This window comes from Symphalangus syndactylus, chromosome 18, assembly GCF_028878055.3.
Source record: "Symphalangus syndactylus isolate Jambi chromosome 18, NHGRI_mSymSyn1-v2.1_pri, whole genome shotgun sequence".
NCBI classification, from domain to species: Eukaryota; Metazoa; Chordata; class Mammalia; order Primates; family Hylobatidae; genus Symphalangus; species Symphalangus syndactylus.
The window spans coordinates 108591429-108609745 of NC_072440.2; the positions used below are offsets into that span (position 1 = coordinate 108591429).

General features: G+C 49.5%; 1 protein-coding gene across 3 annotated transcripts in view; it reads right to left on the reverse strand.

Moving 5' to 3' along the window:
* The window catches only part of ALLC (allantoicase), a 44679-nt gene extending 26622 nt beyond the window's left edge, over nt 1-18057 (reverse strand). The window contains exons 1-3 of one of the 3 annotated variants that reach the window (XM_055253199.2): nt 17897-18057; nt 3126-3220; nt 1431-1481 (exon numbers count right to left, since the gene is read on the reverse strand). In XM_055253199.2, coding sequence (XP_055109174.2) covers nt 1431-1481; nt 3126-3215 — 141 coding nt within the window. In that variant the 5' untranslated portion in view covers nt 3216-3220; nt 17897-18057. Of the gene's footprint in view, nt 1-1169; nt 1230-1430; nt 1482-3125; nt 3221-16643; nt 16739-17896 lie in introns of those variants that run through there. The other 2 variants (XM_055253200.2, XM_055253201.2) reach the window with 2 other exon arrangements.
* Nucleotides 18058-18317: the final 260 nt, after the last annotated feature.

An 18317-nucleotide genomic window follows, 5' to 3' on the forward strand; every position in this document is an offset into this window, starting at 1 on the left:
TGCCCCACCCTCTCTCCCATCCCATTTCCAAGCCCACCTCTCTCTTCACAGATAATCACATCTCACTGTTTGATGTGTGCACCTTCAAACTCTGTTTCATGCTCATAAAATATGGATCTCTCTTGCTGCCAGTGAATGGAGAGCTTGCTTTTTTTTTTTTTGACAGAGTCTTACTCTGTCACCCAGGCTGGAGTGCAGTGGCATGATGGCGGCTCACTGCAGCCTCAGCATCTTGGGCTTAAGCAATCCTCCCAGGTCAGCTTTCTGAGTAGCAGGGACTACGGGTACACACAGCCATGCCTGGATTTATTTTCGGAAACAGAGTCTTGCTTTGTTGCCCAGGCTGGTCCCAAACTCCTAGGCTCAAGTGCTCCTCCTGCCTTGGCCTCCCAAAGTGCTGGGATTACAGGTGTGAGCCACAGTGCCAGGCCTACCTCATTCTGGTAGCCACATAGTAGTCCATATCTGGAAGAGCTATAATTTCTTTAGTTCCCTATCAATCAATGAACACTTAGGTTGGTTATCTCTTCTCCAAACAATACCAGAATGAATGTTTTCTACCTATTTTTTGCCCACTTGTGCAAATGATATAAATCTGTGGAACAACTAGGTCAAGGGAGGCATGCATTTCAGTGTTTCAAAGATCGGGCCTGTGGTAAAATGGCAAGAGCTTTGACATTTAGTAACTGTGTGACCTAGAAAAAGTTAATTCATGTTTCCCTTTCTCATTTTATTTTTGCTTTCTCCTGGGGAATAGGTAAGTTAACACTGTAAGGTGCCTTCTCAGGGCCATACTTCATTGGCTCCGGACCCAGCCAGGTCCTGCCCAGACAGAGAGCAACCACTTCACTAGGGTAACCAGACGGCCACTGCCCACAGTGGGGGCCTGGACACCCCAGCCACAGTCATGCATGCTGTACATGGGCATTAGCTCGATGTGCACCTGTGTTTTTCTCTCCACGCACAAGAGTTCGCATCTCCACACCGGGTATAACAGAGGAGCAGGACGCCAGCAGGGCCGCCATTTCTTCCCTATGTTCGTCAGCATTTTCTCTATTTTTTTAATAAGCTGTTTTGCACTTTTATAATTAGGCAGGTAAAACATTTCCCAGAAAATTCAAGACATAGATCCGTTTTCTTCCCAACATAGATGATGAAATTCACCTTACCTGGAAGAGCAGTATTTGAGGACCTCAGAATTTTCCCCATGCAACAATGCAGTCCGGAAGTGTTTGCTCAGATCCCTGTCTCTGCTATGTTTTGGCATGAGTTCATGCTGATTTGCATGTCCTTCTAACGTTCTAGTATGCTAATTTGCCGGTGTACATCACATGACTCCATCCCAAATATACAGGGAGATTTTAATTAACACGACGGCATAGATTTCTCTACATCAACCCTTTACACTGCAGAATGCCAATTTACAATACCTTTATGAGGTTTTCTGCAGGAGCAAAAAAGTCATCTGTTGCAAATAAAATCTAGACAAAGAAAGAAAGAAAGAAAGATAAAGTAACCATAAATCTGAAACCATTTTATTTCATTCCCTAGTGAAACATTATGAGATGAAGTAAAAAGAAAACGTGAAATCACCTAGGGGAAGCGACAGAATCTGCAGTTAAGCCACGATGCCTTTAAATGCTTCCATTTCATTGCCTGCCTCCTCCTTCATCTTCTCTTCCCACCCTTTTTTCTGTTTCTCTTTACCATCTGGAGGTAAGAGCACTGACTTCTTACACTCAGGAAGCAAATAAACCAACTTTCTTTTTTTCGTGAACCAGAGGTTTTGTGGTACTTTTACAAACAGAGCAATGACCAAAAGTGCTCTGGGTTACATATGCGGTTGGTGCCTCTGTGTTCTCCCACAAGGGCCTCCATAGGTCACCCTGCAGGTGGGCTGTCCTGGTCATTCATCCACCAAAGCAGGATCATTTTGAGAGTAAGGTCGATGATACTAATTGTACACCCAGAAAACAAGGGAAACCAGATTTTCCTGAGCAAAACAGGCTGTGGTCACCCCACCCAACCCAGAACTCCGTGGTCACTGCATCCTGCCCCAGGCTCTGACTCCGGGGGTTCAAAAGGCAGGAAGGACGAGCTATTTCAGAGCTGCTGGCTGTTTGAGTGGCAGAGCAGAGGGGAGACCTGATGTGCTGGGGTTGGCCTGTGCCAGGGTTCAAATGGCAGGTCGGTGGACATGTCAGGATCCCCCTTGCTCCGGATCTCTCTGTGGCTCCTCAGCAGAAGCCTTCACAGGGCACATGGGGCCTCTCCTACCTCTCCAGACTCGTGCTCCCAACTCTCCTCACAAACGCCCAGCGTGTTCTTGAAACACTGAGCCACCTGGAGCATGTGGGCTCCCTTGCTCTCCTCGCAGACACCTCTGCCCCAACCACCCTGCACTTCATCCCTGCCCTCCAGCTGCTCTCCAGCGAGCTGCCTCCAGCAGCACTCCGTGGCCTGTCCCCACCCCTCCCACCTGAATTCCCCCAGGCTACTCATGGCTGGAGTCCATGTGCTCCCCCAGCACCCTGGCCTTGTGCCAGTCACAGGGCTGGTCTGGACTTACATCTGTCTCCCTGCTAGAGTGTAAGCTTCCTGGGGGCAGGCACAGGGCCTTCCCTTTCCGTACCAGACACACTGCTTCTGAGTGCGGCCTGCACCCCAGCACCTCTGCACATTATGTTTAATGAGTTCTCCAGGTGACCCTCATTACACACTAGAGTTAGAGGACTGCCAATCTAACCAGAGCCAGAGGACCTGCAATTTAACTTGAGCTAGAGGACCTCCAATCTAACCACAGCCAGAGGACCAGCAATTTAACTCAAGTGAGAGGACCTCTGATCTAACTAGAGCTAGAGGACCACTGGCCTATCTAGAGCAGAGGACCACAGTCTGTCCTCTAGTGAAACTCACAAAACCTAAGGCAGTGTTGTCCTTGCCGAGAATTGTCACCAATTTAAGATAAATTCTTGGGAAGTCTTTCTCGCTAACGGGTCTCCTTGGGCAGGCCAACCCTTCAGCCTGATTCTTGTTGATTCGTGCATGAGGTTCTCTGCACTGGTGAGTTGTGCCCTTAGCACGGACGCCTTCAACCCTTGTTTGGCCATGAGAGACCCACTTACTTTTCCTCCTACGGACTCAGATGCCATGTCCGTCAGCTGGGTGAAGTCCAGAAACCGGGTCATTCTTCCCTCCTCGGGAGCATCAGCCATGCTGCCTAGAAGGGAGAGGGTAGCTCGGTCAACCTCGGGGGCTGTGGGAGCGAATGAGGCCCCGTCTAGGCTCCTGATGCTGAGGTTTGAGACGTTCAAAAGTCAGGCAGTGGCAGAACTGGATGTACTGTCAACTGGACGTACTGTCAACTGGACCTGACAGGTGCCCTCTGCTCAATGAGGTTGAGCTAAAAAGAGACTTTGCTTAAACACGCTGAAACGGGGAAGGAATTAGAACATGGCTTCCTTCTAAAGTATTTAAAAATAAAATATCACTAGCTATAAAAACCCTATCGCCACAAAATGCAAAATTTTATTTTATTGTTTAAAAGAGAGAGATTATTTTAATTTTGAAGAGAATAACTTGCTTTTAATACTCTTTGAAGCCATTCAAAACACATGTATTGAGACCCTGGGTGGCAGGCCCTGGCTAGACGTGGGGAACAGCAGAGCCCACCCGCCCACAAGAACACCCCACGCGGGAACAGACGTCCACTGACGCGCAGGCCAGGCCACGCTCTGGAGCCGGCAGAGACTGAGCCACAGAGACGGGTCCAGCGAGGGAGATTCGGGGCCACGCGGCCATGACGGGTCCTAACATGGGACTTAGCCCAACTGCCCAGCACCCTCATGTGAAGGTTAAGAAAGCAGAGACTTGGAGAAATGGAAAGAGACTGTGAGGGAAGCAGGGAGAGTCTGGCCTGACCCCGGGGCCTCCCCACCCCTAAGCCAAGAGGTGATCTTTGTTCCTAGCCCTTTTTCCTACCCCTCATGGGGAAAGAGAAAAACTACACAAAAACACCTCACTAAGAATTATGTTCATTCACAAAAGAAGGAATACAAACAGTCCATGGACATGAGAAGCCAGCTCTTCCTTGAAATTACAGGAATGTAATTAATTCTAAAATACCATTTTGCCTAAGAAACGGACACTTTTTTGAAGCAAACAGGCACTGCCATAGTCCGTGGTCAGGAGCATGAACGGGAACAGCCCCTCCAGGGTGATTTGGTAACACCTGCGGGCGGGAAGGTGCTCCCGACATCCTGATTTGCTGGTTCTTTTGTGCTGAAGCCCCTGGGCTCACTGGAGTCTCCTCCTCCTGTGCCCTCATCCCCTGGTGATGTCAACCAGAGTCATGGCTCCTAAGATCATCCACACTCCAATTATCCCCAAACACATAGCACCTTTGCGACATGAATCTCCATCTGCCAACTCAAAACATCTCCCCTTGGATGTTGAATCAAATCTCAGAGCTGACAGGTCCAAGCCTCAGCTCTGGCTCTCCCTCAGCCTGCCCCATCGCAGCCTCCCACCTCCGGGAGGAGCAGCCCCATCCTCCTGGTAGCTCCAGCAAAAGCCTTGGCGGCACCTTCAGACCCCTTCCTCACACCCAGTCTGTGCAGCATCCTGTCCACCTGCCCACTGGACCCAGAACATGGAATTATCTTTTTTATTTATTTATTTTTGATATGGAATCTCCCTGTGTCGCTCAGGCTAGAGTGCAGTGGCACAATCTCAGCTCACTGCAAACTCCACCTCCCAGGTTCAAGCGATTCTCCTGCCTCAGCCTCCCAAGTAGCTGGGATTACAGGTGCCCGCCACCACGCCCGGCTAATTTTTGTTTTGGGGTTTTTTTTTTTGAGACGGAGTTTTGCTCTGTCACCCAGGCTGGAGTGCAGCGGCATGATCTCAGCTCACTGCAACCTCCGCCTCCTGGGTTCAAGCAATTCTCCTGCCTCGGACTCCCGAGTAACTGAGATTACATGCACCCACCACCACGCCTGGCTAATTTTTTTGTATTTTTGGTAGAGACGGGGTTTCGCCATGTTAGACAGGATGGTCTCCATCTCCTGACCTCGTGATCCACCTGCCTCGGCCTCCCAAAGTGCTGGGATTCCAGGCGTGAGCCACCACACCCGGCCATAATTATTGTATTTTTAGTAGAGATGAGGTTTCACCATGTTGGCCAAGCTGGTCTCAAACTCCTGACCTTAGGTGATCCACCCTCCTTGGCTTCCCAAAGTGCTGGGATTACAGGTGTGAGCCACTGTGCCTGGCCGGAATTATCTTCTAAACTGTCTGAGAAGGAAGTGTATGAGGGCAAAGGTGAAGCGAGATGGGCGTGTGCTGGTGACCATTGTTACTGCTGGACAGTGGGAACATTCAGGGACCATCTGATATTTTTACTCACCTGGGTACGTTTGAAATCTTTCACAATCAAAGTCATACACATGGCCAGGCGCGGTGGCTCACGCCTGTAATCCCAATAGTTTGGGAGGCTGAGGTGGGCAGATCACCTGAGGTCAGGAGTTTGAGACCACCCTGGCCAATATAGAGAAACCCCGTCTCTATTAAAAATAAAAAATCAGCCGGGCATGGTGGCAGGTGCCTGTAATCCCAGCTACTTGGGAGGCTGAGGCAGGAGAATCACTTGAACCCAGGAAGGCGGAGGTTGCAGTGAGCCAAGTTTGCACTACTGCACTCCAGCCTGGGTGACAGAGCAAGACTCCATCTCAAAAAAAAAAAGTCACACACATTATGCATATTACACACTCACAGAGGCAGAGAGGGAGAGGAGAGACACCGGCACCGTCTCTCTCCTGGGTAACGAAATATCCCCAACACATGTGTCCCTGCCTGTCTACAAGCCATCCTCAGCCCAGCCCCATAGCAAGCTTTCAAAAACAAAAGTCATTCCCCGTTCACTCAGAATGAAAGCTGCTCTCCTCACCTCGGCCACAAGCACCTCCCCCACCTAGGACTCTTTCCCCTCTGTCCTGCCTCTGTGACTTTGCAAAGGTGGTTCCCTCTGCCAGGAATGCTCTTCCCCACACAGCTGTGTGTTTGCTCCTTGCCTCCCTCCAAGCTTTTGCCTGACAATTACCTCCTCAGCAACACTGCCCTGACCTCCTATTTACAGGTCAGCCCCCACGCCCCCCAGGCATCCCAACACCCCTTACCCGGGCCCACCTTTGTTCCCAAATAATATGAGCACACATGCCACTGCTTCTCTGTAATATTTATTATCATCCTGATGCAGTGGCTCACACCTGTAATCCCAGCACTTTGGGAGGCCGAGGCGGGCAGATCACCTGAGGTCAGGAGTTCGAGACCAGCCTGACCAATGTAGAGAAACCCCATCTCTACTAAATATACAAAGATTAGCCAGGCATGGTGGCGCATGCCTGTAATCCCAGCTATTCGGGAGGCTGAGGCAGGAGAATCGCTTGAACCCGGAAGGCAGAGGTTGCAGTGAGCCGGGATTGTGCCATTGCACTCCAGCCTGGGCAACAAAAGCAAAACTCAGTCTCAAAAAATATATATATATAAAATCTGCCTTTCCGGATTAGATGCTCACTCCACACCAGCAGTAAGTTTTGTTTCATTCACCAGTGTGTCCCTAGTGAACCCCCTAACATTTACTGTGAGTTCACAGGAATGTCGTGCGCTGTTCAGTTTATCTCATTTCAGTCGTCAGAATAACCTGTGATTTTGGTATCATTCACATGCTACAAGTGAAAAGGAACGCATCTTTGAGAGATCAAGTGAATTGTCAAAGCCCACAGCTGCAAAGTGAACCATATGGCCAACCGCGATGTATCCAAACGTGACTGACAGCGGAAAGCCCCAGGAAGCGCGCTGGAGCTCAGTGAGTGTCACGGGAGTGTTGGTTCAACAAACTCCACCTGGTTCTGTGCTCATTCATTCAACACCGCGTGCAGAGCTCCCGGATGCGCAGACGCCATGCCCGGGGCTGAGTATGCACTTGCTCTTCAACAGCTCATGGTGCAGTGGAGGGGACAGACGAGGTGGCGACCATCCCAGGGAATGCGGAGACAGAGGCCGCCTCGAGGTGCACTGACTGAAGCCACACACTCAGTGAGCTCTGCGGGCTCAGGAACCTCCCTTCAGAAGTGGATGCCAGGCCAGGCGGTATAGGGAAGGACAGACAACCAGGCAGGGGAGACCACGGGTGCAGGCATGGAGGCCAGTGGTCCAGGGAACCACAGGAGCTGATGGTGCCTTTGCTGGGACCCATATTGTCCAATCTGGAAGCCACTGGCCACACCTGGGCATTTAACAAAGTTAAACTTCAATTACTTGAAATTATGTAAAACTCAAAATCCAGTTCCTCCTTTGCTCTGGCCACATTTCATGTGCTCCCTAGGCACCTGCGGCCTCCCTGCTGAGCAGCACAGGTGTGGGACAGGCCTGTCATCAAAGAGAATTTTACTAGACTGTGCTGGAAAATCTCCAAAAAGATTACGGTGCAGAGGTCACCCACCACAGTCGCCCCCACCATGCAATGCAGAATTTAAAACGGTGCTAAACCACCGCACAGACACACAACCTACAGACCGGCTGGAATTAAAATCGCTTCTTCACAGAGCTCTTAGCAACATTGCGGCCCGTTCATCAAGGATGGGTGATGCTAACTGTGCAGTGCCCTGTTTGCTGTATCACAGCACAGGCCTGGCTGGGCATATATATTTCCTATCTGCCTGTCCTGATTGGATGCACACTCCACGCGGGGAGGCTGTGGGTTGAAGGGTGTAGATGCTGAGGCTGCAGCGTGGGCAGGTTACAGACCAAGCAGCCCGGCTTTGGCCTGTGGGTCTTGCCAAGTCCCCGGGCTCCCCCTGCACACAACCCTTCATCATCGTCCTCTGCTTCACGCAAAATCATGCAGTGCCGGGCCGGTCACAGGCACACAGCAGAGGCTTGCCGACTATGTGATACGCTAAGTCATTACAGAACACTGGATACACCAACGGTTATCTGGAAACAGCTTAACTTTTTCCCCATCAGCTCCAGCAAGCTCACTATGCCCCGGTACAGAGCGCTCAAGCATTTTGCTTAAGTCAGTAATGTAACGTTCCCTCCCAGCCACCCCCCTGTGGTGGTAGAAGCCAGGGGTCCTGGTAACGTGGGGCATGACCCACTATGTCTGTATTGATCAGCTTCCCTGGGAAGCAGAGAGCACTGGAGGTGCAGGCTGGCCTTTTGTGTATACAGTCTTTCATCTTTTCCTTTGGTGTGCCTCCGATAACCTACACAGAGCATTCTATCTTACACGCATATACCAGAGGCTGTAAATTCAACAGAGAAAGAGATCAAAAGAAAGAGAAAAGCATTTACACCCTTTCTCAAGGTACCAGCAGCCTTCACGCTTCACTCTGTGTAGCACCACCCCACTGAAGTTCACACTCAACTTAGACAGTAAAACACTTCAATTTGACCCAGCAATCCCATTACTGTTATATACCCAAAGGAATGTAAATAGTTCTACTATAAAGATACATGTGCGCATGTGTTCATTGCAGCACTATTCACAATAGCAAAGACACGGAATCAACCCAAATGCCCATCAATGATAGACTGGACAAAGAAAATGTGGTACATATAGACCATGGAATACCATGCAGCCATAAAAAGGAATGAGAACATGTCCTTTGCAGGAACCTGGGTGGGTCTGGAAGCCATTAACCTCAGCAAACTAATGCAGGAACAGAAAACCAAACACCGCATGTTCTCACTCATAAGTGGGAGTTGAACAATGAGAACACATGGACGCCGGAAAGGGAACATCACACTCTCCAGCCTGTCGGGGGTGGTGGGAGGAAGAGCATCAGGACAAAGAGCTAATGCATGTGGGGATTAATACCTAGGTGATGGGTGGATCTGTGCAGCAAACCACCATGGCACACATTTACCTATGTAGCATGTGCCATGGTGCACATGTATCCCAGAACTTAAAATAAAATTTTAAAAAAACACTTCAACTCAGTACTTTAAAAAAAGGGGGGGAGGGGAAGAATGCTCCCTCTGGAAATGTTTCTCTGGGAAATAAATAAAAGCTCATCTTCAGAAAACATCAGTGTGGCGATGCCATCTACAGCTGATGCCGTCAAGCAGACAGGGCATTTCCAGGACCCATCTCGCTGCGACAGGCACCACCCAGGGTCAACAGGCAGGCTGACTCATGAAACCTATTATTCAAACTGGGTGAACACACTTTCCTCAAGCTCATTACAAATATTTTTGTATATATTTATATATATTTGAGGTGCCATTTGTGGTACCTCAAAAATCATAACAGTTTTCAAGACTAAGTTTGTTTTTTCAAATGAAATCAAGCATTTGGAAACATCTGGTTTGAGGGGGTTTGGGTTTTTTTTTTTTTTTTTTTTTTTTTTTTGGAGGCAGTCTTCCTTTGTTGCCCAGGTTGGAATGATGTAGTGGCACAATCATAGCTCACTGCAGCATCGAACTCCTGGGCTCAAGCGATCTTCCCACCTCAGCCTCTGAGTAGCTGGGATTACAGGTGTGCACTACCACACCAAACCATATTTTTACTTTTTTTTGTAGAGACAGGGTCTCACTATGTTTCCCAGGCAGGTCTTGGACTCTTATTTTCAAGCAATTCTCCCACCTGAGCCTCCCAAAATGCTGGGATTACAGGCATGAGTCACAGCACCTGGCCCAAAACATCTGCCTTGATTGGCAGAAATGAATTTAATTTGGGGTGAAAAATTCCCCGTAGCCTTTGTCCTTAGCCTTCCCACAAATTTTTTTTTTTTTTTTTTTTTTTTTTTTTGAGACGGAGTCTCGCTCTGTTGCCCAGGCTGGAGTGCAGTGGCGCGATCTCGGCTCACTGCAAGCTCCACCTCCTGGGTTCACGCCATTCTCCTGCCTCAGCCTCCCGAGTGGCTGGGACTACAGGCGCCCGCCAACACACCCGGCTAATTTTTTGTATTTTTAGTAGAGATGGGGTTTCACTGTGTTAGCCAGGATGGTCTCGATCTCCTGACCTCGTGATCCGCCCGCCTCGGCCTCCCAAAGTGCTGGGATTACAGGCGTGAGCCACCGCGCCCGGCCGCCTTCCCACAAATTGATGTCCACTCACTGACCCCCATGCCTGCAGGCTTCTCTAGAGAACAGGATTTATAAAGAGACCTTTTCAGCAGCTTCCAAGAAATATTTCCTTAAACTGTTTTTATTATTCTCTTGGCCAAGCTCCATTTGCAGTTGAGGCCCTGCTACTCAAATGTGTTTAAAATGTGTTACCTCGAGATAAAAGCAAAACAAACAGACCCTTGTAAAATCCTACAGAGGAGCCACCATAAAGATAAGTTTCAAAGGCACATTCACCTCTGGTTGAATAAACTGCTTCCATTTAATAGAAGCAGCAGGGGTGGCAAAGTGGTGGCAGGGGTATAAAATTCAGCCACCGTTTGCTCTGCAGCCACTCGTATCCTTTTCTACTACTTTGTCTTTAGGCAAAAAAGACAGACCTTTAACTAAGAGAGATGCCCCACCATGAGGTGCTGGGCAAGACCTCATACGGTTTGGTGCTGGCAGTGGGTGTCTAAGTGTTCCACAGTTGCGCTGACATGGGAACCACTTGCCACACGTGGTATTTAAATTTAAATCTAATGACATTCAAAATCCAGTTCTTCAGTCATATGAGCCACATTTTACGTGCTAGGAAGTTACATGTGGCTGATGGCTACTATACTGAACAGCACGGAAGAGATTTTCCATCATTACAGAAAGTTCTATCAGACAGCACAGGTGTGTGGTTTTACAAAGCATGTTTGTGCATGTTATAGAAAAGGACCCATTATTTCAATATCCTTTCTTATTAATGACCTTAGAAGTAATATCAATTTTTAGTAGTGATCTTAGAAATCTTCAATAACCGTTCATCAACGTAGGAAACCCTCAATGACACTGCAAAACCATCTATTTGGCTACTTACTATTGAAGACCTACTGTGCGCCAGGCAGATACTATTTCTGACATAGAGGTTTTTTTCCAACTTTTATTTTAAGTTCAGGGATACATGTGCAGGATGTGCAGGTTTGTTCCATAGGTAAACGTGTGCCATGGTGGTTTGCTGCACAGATCATCCCATCACCTGGATATTAAGCCCAGCATCCCTTAGCTATTCTTCATCACTGATGCTCTCCCTCCTCCCACCCTCCGACAGGCGCCAGTATGTGATGTTTCCCCCAACATGTCTGTGTGCTCTCCTTGTTCAGCTCCCACTTAGAAGTGAGAACACGCAGTGTTTGGTTTTCTGTTCCCGTGTTAGTTTGCTGAGGATGATGGCTTCCAGCTCCATTCATGTTCCTACAAAGGACATGATCTCATTTCTTATGGCTGCATAGTATTCCATGGTGTATATGTACCATGTTTTCTTTATCCAGTCTATCATTGATGAGCATTTAGGTTGGTCCTATGTCTTTGCTATCGTGGATAGTACTGCAGTGAACAGGTGGGTGCATGTTTCTTTATAACAGAATGATTTATATTCCTTTGGGTATATACCCAGTAATGGGATTGCTGGGTACAATGGTATTTCTGCCTCTAAAACCACCTTACAGTGCGGGCACTATGTTTCCATACTGCCCATGGAAAGTGAACTCATGTCTTCCTCTGACTCCAAAGCTAGTGCTCTTCCACCACACTGAGGGTCGCAGCCTTGCCAGGCCCCCCAGTAATAAACACTTCGCAGGTCTATATTCCCTTGCCACTGCAGCAGGAAGCAGCTTCAGACATTACATAAGTGAACGAAGGCAGATGTGTTCCAGCAAAACTTTATTTATGGACACTGAAATTTGGATTTCATATCAGTTTTATGTGTCATTAACTATTCTCTTTCGAGAGTAGGGTGACTGCAGGCTATAAGAATAGATTGTACTCAGGTAATGGACACCCTAAATGCCCTGGGCTGATCACTGTCCATCATAGACACATAACACACTTTCACACGTACCCAACACATTTGTAAAATAAAAAATTATATATAAAAAAATATCAGGGGTTCTTCATGCTGTAACATAGGTTCTGCTGCAGGTGGTGCCTTGAAATTAGTCCCTGTATCTCAGCAGCCATTAATTCCTAAAGCATCCACCCGTGACTAGGAATGTGCTAATTACAAATGACTGGCCTGCAGGGCCTTGGCGTAAACACTTCCACTCTGTGGTGAGCAGGATGTGCTAATTACAAAGACCTGTCTGTGGGGCCTTGGCGTCAACACTTCCACCCTGTGGTGAGCAGGATGTGCTAATTACAAAGACCTGCCTGTGGGGCCTTGGAGTAAACACTTCTGCCCTGTGGTGAGCAGGGTGTGCTCCAGAATGCGTGCTCCCTAATCCTGAGACCTGTGTATTTCTCACCATATATGCAAAGCAGAATTTGCAGACATAACGAAGCCACAGACCCTAAGATGGGCCTGAGTAATTCTGGACGATCTGGATGGGCCCAGTGTCATCACACAAGGCCTTAAAGCAGGCGACTTTCTCTGGCTGGAAACAGAGAGCCGTGGAGCAGAAAAGGAAGTCAGAAAGAATCCAAGTGTGACTTTGAATCAGGCTTCAAAAGAGAGAAGCCACATCATGACTGAGCTCTGAAGCTCAGGGCTCATGGGCAGAGACTTGAGAGAGGCCTTGGGAGGTCAGGGCGGCCCCTGCTGCTGCCAGCAAGGACAGGAGACCTCAGTCCCACCAGCTCAAGGAGCTGGATTCTGCCCACAACCCCAGCAAGGCAGATGAGGATACTCCCAGAGCCTCTGACAGGAACCCAGCCCACCTGTATTTTGATTTCAGCCTCATGAAACCCAGAGCAGACGGATCCAATGAGCCTACCTGGAGGTCTGCCAAACAGACCATGAGATCAGAAATCTGCATTCTGTAAGACACTAAGGACCTGTAACAACAGCAACATGAAACTATAGCACACACCTAGAGCTTTTCTTTTTTTTTGAGACAGGGTCTCGCTCTGTCACCCAGGCTGGAGTGCAGTGGCACCATCTCGGCTCACTTCAAGCTCCGCCTCCTGGGTTCACGCCATTCTCCCGCCTCAGCCACCCGAGTAGCTGGGACTACAGGCGCCTGCCACCACGCCCGGCTAATTTTGTTTTTGTATTTTTAGTAGAGAGGGGGTTTCACCATGTTAGCCAGGATGGTCTCGATCTCCTGACCTCGTGATCCAGCCGCCTCGGCCTCCCAAAGTGCTGGGATTACAGGCGTGAGCCACCGTGCCCGGCCACCTAGAGCTTTTCATCCAAACTTCTCAACAGCCAAGAAGAGTTATCAATCACTACCAAAGTGAAAAGCATCGTCGGAGAGGTGCTAAGAGGTTTAGGCTGAGAGGGGCAATGACCCTGGACAGCTTCCCAAAGCAAAGACTTGCAGCATCTGTTGTGCCTGGTTCACAAGCCCAGGACACTAAACCTGAATTTCAGGGAACAGCCCCAGCGCTGGTCTGTTTCTCTGGGAACACTCATTCTTTTCCCTCCAGGAGATGGTCCTGGGCCCCAGCATTTCTCCTAGGACATCAAGCTCCTCTTGTTTGACAGCAGATCCAGCCCAGTCAGCAGCCCCCACAGGCCAAGCTTAATTAAAGCCTTCCCTGAACCCCCCCGCTTGAGGCTTTTCTGCCAATGACCCAGCAGCTAAATGCTTGGGTGCATTCAGGTCAGATCCCCCTGGCATGGTTTTCAAAACATATGTGTACCATGAGCCAGGAGCAGAAGGAAGGGAACTGATGTGTCTAAGCATGAACTCCATAGCTCGATATTTGTTCCCGTATCTCCCATACTCCAGGCCTTGGAGTCACACATTATTATACCCATTGCTAAGAAGCTCAGAGATGGGACAGAGGCTCTCACCCAATGTCATTCAGCTAATGAACAGGGAGGGGGACGGGTTGTGAATGCAGATGAGTCCAACCCCAGGCCTATGCTGTTTGAAACCACAGCCCCTCTCAATTTATTATGGAAAAAAACAGTGTTAGATATAAGTTCTAAATTTCTCTTCAAAGAATCAATATGTCAGTATGTTCAATTCTTTGCCTTCTACTTTTAAACTTAACTTCCTCATAAAGCAACCTCTTTTGATCACCTGCTCCACCCTGACTCATTCCGATTTCCTGCTCTGCCATAACCATTTTTCTCACCAAACCACTCACCCCATCACTCTCTTTAAATTAGCCAGTCGGAATTAGTTTAGCCTGTGCTGTCTAACCCTAGCCAATAGGGGAACGACACAGCAGCAGGGGCCACGTGCGTCAGCAATAAGAACCCCTTCCCCTCCCTTGTCCAGGTGTGCGCTCACCATTGCTCCATCTGAGAGGGCACACCCTTCTATAGAAGTAAATGGTCTTGCCAAGAAGAAAAAAAAATTTATATTCAAGTGCTGTTTGTTTGGCAGCACCGAAACTTTATTTATAACAACAGTAAAGGCATCATCATCTCCCCAAATATTGGAAAATTTATTATCTGTGTTCTCCCAATGTCTTAGCCTATTTGTGTTGCTGTGAAGGAATGCCTGAGGCTGGACCATTCATAAAGAAAAGGGGTTTACTTGGCTTACGGTTCTGCAGGTGGTACAGAAAGCACGGTGCTAGCATATGCTTCCAGCGAGGGCCTCAGGCTGCTTCCACTCCTGGTGGGAGGTGAGGGGAGCCGCGTGCAGACACCACAGGGCAGGAGAGGAAGCATGGGAGGGACGCCAGGCTCGTCCTAACAAGCAGCTCTCACCGGACTAACAGCAAGAACCGTCTCACCACCTCCAGAATGGCACCAAGCCCTTCATGAGGGATCCGCCCCCATGACCCAGACTCCTCCCACTGGGCCCCACCTCCAACACGGGGGATCAGATTTCACCATGAGGTTTGGGGGGACAAGCATCCAAACCATAGCACCCCGTAACCTCAAAGGCTGTTACATGAGAAGTCTCCCCACCCCTAAGATAAAAAAATGTGAGAAAGAAGAGAGACGTTTAAAGGTGGGCCTCCAGGCCACAGCACAGGCCCAGCCAGTGTCTGCTGTGAAAAGGGCCGTGACATTTGTCTTTCCTAAATTTCTCTCCTCAGCCACAAATCCCAAAAGTATCCACAGTGGCCTGTGCTGTGCAGGGCCCCGTGGAGGTTCCGGAGAGATTCCAGGCAGCCAAGAGCTGGCGTATAAGGGGCCGTCCTCCGCCCTGGTGGAGGTCACAGCTCCAGGACTCTTGCGCCATGAGCTTGCTCAGCTCTCTGCTCACTGGTCCCTGCCGTTTCTGTTGATAAAATAGCCAAGGTCCAGGCAAGAAAGGAAGGAGCCACGCGACCTCGGCTGAGGCCACTAGCTCAGCAGCTCACAGCACTCAGGTGGCCTGTGGCAGCTGCTTCTGGGCCCATTGCTACAACCCCTCCCACTGCCTGCTCAAGGGAGCTCTAAAATACATTTTCTGCTGTGACTGAGACCAGACCTAGGGTCAGCTCTGATGTTTGAGGAACATGCTAAATCTTTACCTGCAAATTTCAACTTAATCACCGCAAATGACGAGCGTTATCATGGGTTACGGCAAGGCGACGAGGCAATGACTCTCTAAAATAGAGTCATGAAATTTCAGGCAGTCAAGTGGTGCTCATACTATGTTTTCTTTTGAGATTAGCCTTAAAATAAGAAAAGGCATGACCAGGCCACTCTAGCAAGCACGAGAAAGACAGACCTTCCTCTGACAAGCAGGGAAGGCTGTGCTGGTGGAAGAGTTATTCCCTCGTAAAGAAGAAAACCTTCAGGGGCTTTGTCATCACTGTCAATAAGTTCCGAAGAAGCCTTTGGCCAAAAGTGTGAGATTTATGGTGAAATAACAGAAGCGGTTTGTTCAAGTTTGGGACAAAACTAGAGTGAGCTTGAGCAGGGACTCCGAGCAGCCCAAGGTCAACTGCACGAGACCCCTGGCTACCGGCAACTCTTGGAATATATTTACATTTAGTTCTACTTTGTGATTCTTGTTTTGAATATAGTTCACTATGGCCTTAGTTGTTTAGATTTTTTTTTTTTTTTTTTGGAGACAGGGTCTCACTCTGTCATCCAGGCTGGAGTGCAGTGGTGTGATCTTGGCTCATTGCAACCTCCACCCCAACCCCATGCCAGGCTCAAGCAATTCTCCCATGTCAGCCTCCCAAGTAGCTGGGACCACAGGCACGCACCACCATGCCCGGCTATTTTTTTGTATTTTTGGTAGAAATGGGGTCTTGCCATGTTGTCCAGGCTGGTCTCAAACTCCTCAACTCAAGCAATCCACCCACCTCGGCCTCCCAAAGTACAGGGATTACAGGCATGAGCCACCGTGCCCAGCCTCTTTAGATTTTTTTTAAAAAGGCCAAAGTCACATGATTTGAAACCAAACAGAGCAGTGACCGGAGCCCAGAAGCCTGACCCGCCTCTGGGGCCCCTCCAGGTGTTTGGGCCATGCCCGATACCAACACAGTTCAACGGCACAAAGTGGTGTCTGCCACCATCTACCCTCTGTCACCCTCCAAGTGTCGAGGGTTCGTTGCATTACTGAAATTCATCTCTGTCACCCTATTCTTTTTGCAAAGCCAACCTTAAAGATAGCAAGGTATTTATAAACCACACTCCAGCTCACCCAGGAGTCAGAAATCCAGTATTCAGAAATGGATCTCTTGCTCCCCAGAAGCCAGCCAAGGTCCCACTGTGCTTGAGTGCCAGCTCAGAGAGAATGCATAGGGGCCTGAGGTAGAGACAGAACTTTGCAGAGATTGGCTGTGCCTGTATGATGTCACGAGTGTTGCAGAGAGACGGAAGTAAGACGGGGAGCAGCCCCTCCCCGGAGAAGCCAAGCAGGCCCCTGCACGACCCTCGCACAAGGCCCGAAGCCAGACGTGGTCCCTGCTGGTCCCAGGGCCCTTCCCTACCCCTAACAAAGCTGCCTCTGGCCACTGGCCTGGGCCTGAAACCCCCACCTTCCTGGTCCAGCCAGTAACCTGAGTTAAAGTTTTATCTCTAGACATCACCTATTCACTAATCATTATTAATTGGGAAAACACTGAGCACACCCAGCAGTGGGTCCTGACCTACTAGAGAAGACAGGGGCCCTTGGGAGAGGTTGGCTAGGGCCCCTCAGCCCCAGAAAAAGTAAATACACACAAAATTTTCATGGAATTTAAAGAAGCCCACAGATGCTTAAGAAAGGGCACCTTGCCACGTGGATGCTAGGCCCATGGCATAAAAACAACACATGCCGCCCGCCTTTAAAGGCCCCACTGTCTGCAGAAGAACTTTCCATGCAGAAAGAAGCAGCTGAGCCCGGCTTCGAGGTGCAGTAACAGACGTTGCCTTGCTGCGCCACAGCCACCCTGCAGGGCAAGCTATCCACTCTGCAGATGAATCAGCTGGGACCCTGAAGGCAGGAAAGCCTCCCAAGGTCACCTGCGCAGGGAGGGGCTGAGCTGGAACCAGAACCGAGCACAGCGGATGGCGCACAAAGGGGCCTTTGGGGCTCCAGAAAGACAACCTGCGTCCCGGGGAGATCCATCACCCACACGCTTCTTTTTCCTTCCTGGGTTTTCTTTCCCCAGGGCCTGACCCGGCCTTCTCCTCCTGAACTCCAGCTTTCCCGGAGGAAAGCAAAGCCATTTGAAAGGCCGGCTCAAGGCCACCTCCAACTGAAAACCCCACCCCCAACCCCAACCCGTCTCTCAGCCCCGCCACCCAGCCATAGTTAGGACGCGTCCAGCCCCTGTTGTCTGATCTCAGCTCCCCCGGCCTTCGAGTCCATATTTACACATCTGTCTCCCCATCCAGATGAAATTCTTTAAGAACAAAACCACATCCTATGCTGCCTTCCGTAGCTGACTGTATTTTAATGAATTAACGCACGTGGCTTCGTCCCTGGCAGTTCTTGTCACCTGTGACTTCCCCGCCACAGCAGCATAGTGCCCCAGCTCGCCCCCTCGGATCAGTCACAAAGCTCACCGTGCGGAGAACAGAAGGGCCTATTTTTTTCCTTGTGGTTTCGCTAAGCCTAGGCCGCAGCACAGATAAAGCCATGGAGGAAGGCATCCTGACCCCTGCCCTCCACACCCTGACCCCTGCCCTCTACACCCTGACCTCTGCCCTCCACACCAATCTGGCTCCTACAATCTAATGTGCTTCCAAATCACCTAGGAGCTGGTTGAAGTGCAGATTCTGAAGCGGCAGATCTGAGATATGGCCTGAGGCTTGAGATTTCTCCAAGCTCCAGGGCGATGCTGGGGCTGCTGGGCCATGGCAGAGGTTGGGCATAGGGCTCTGCCAGCTA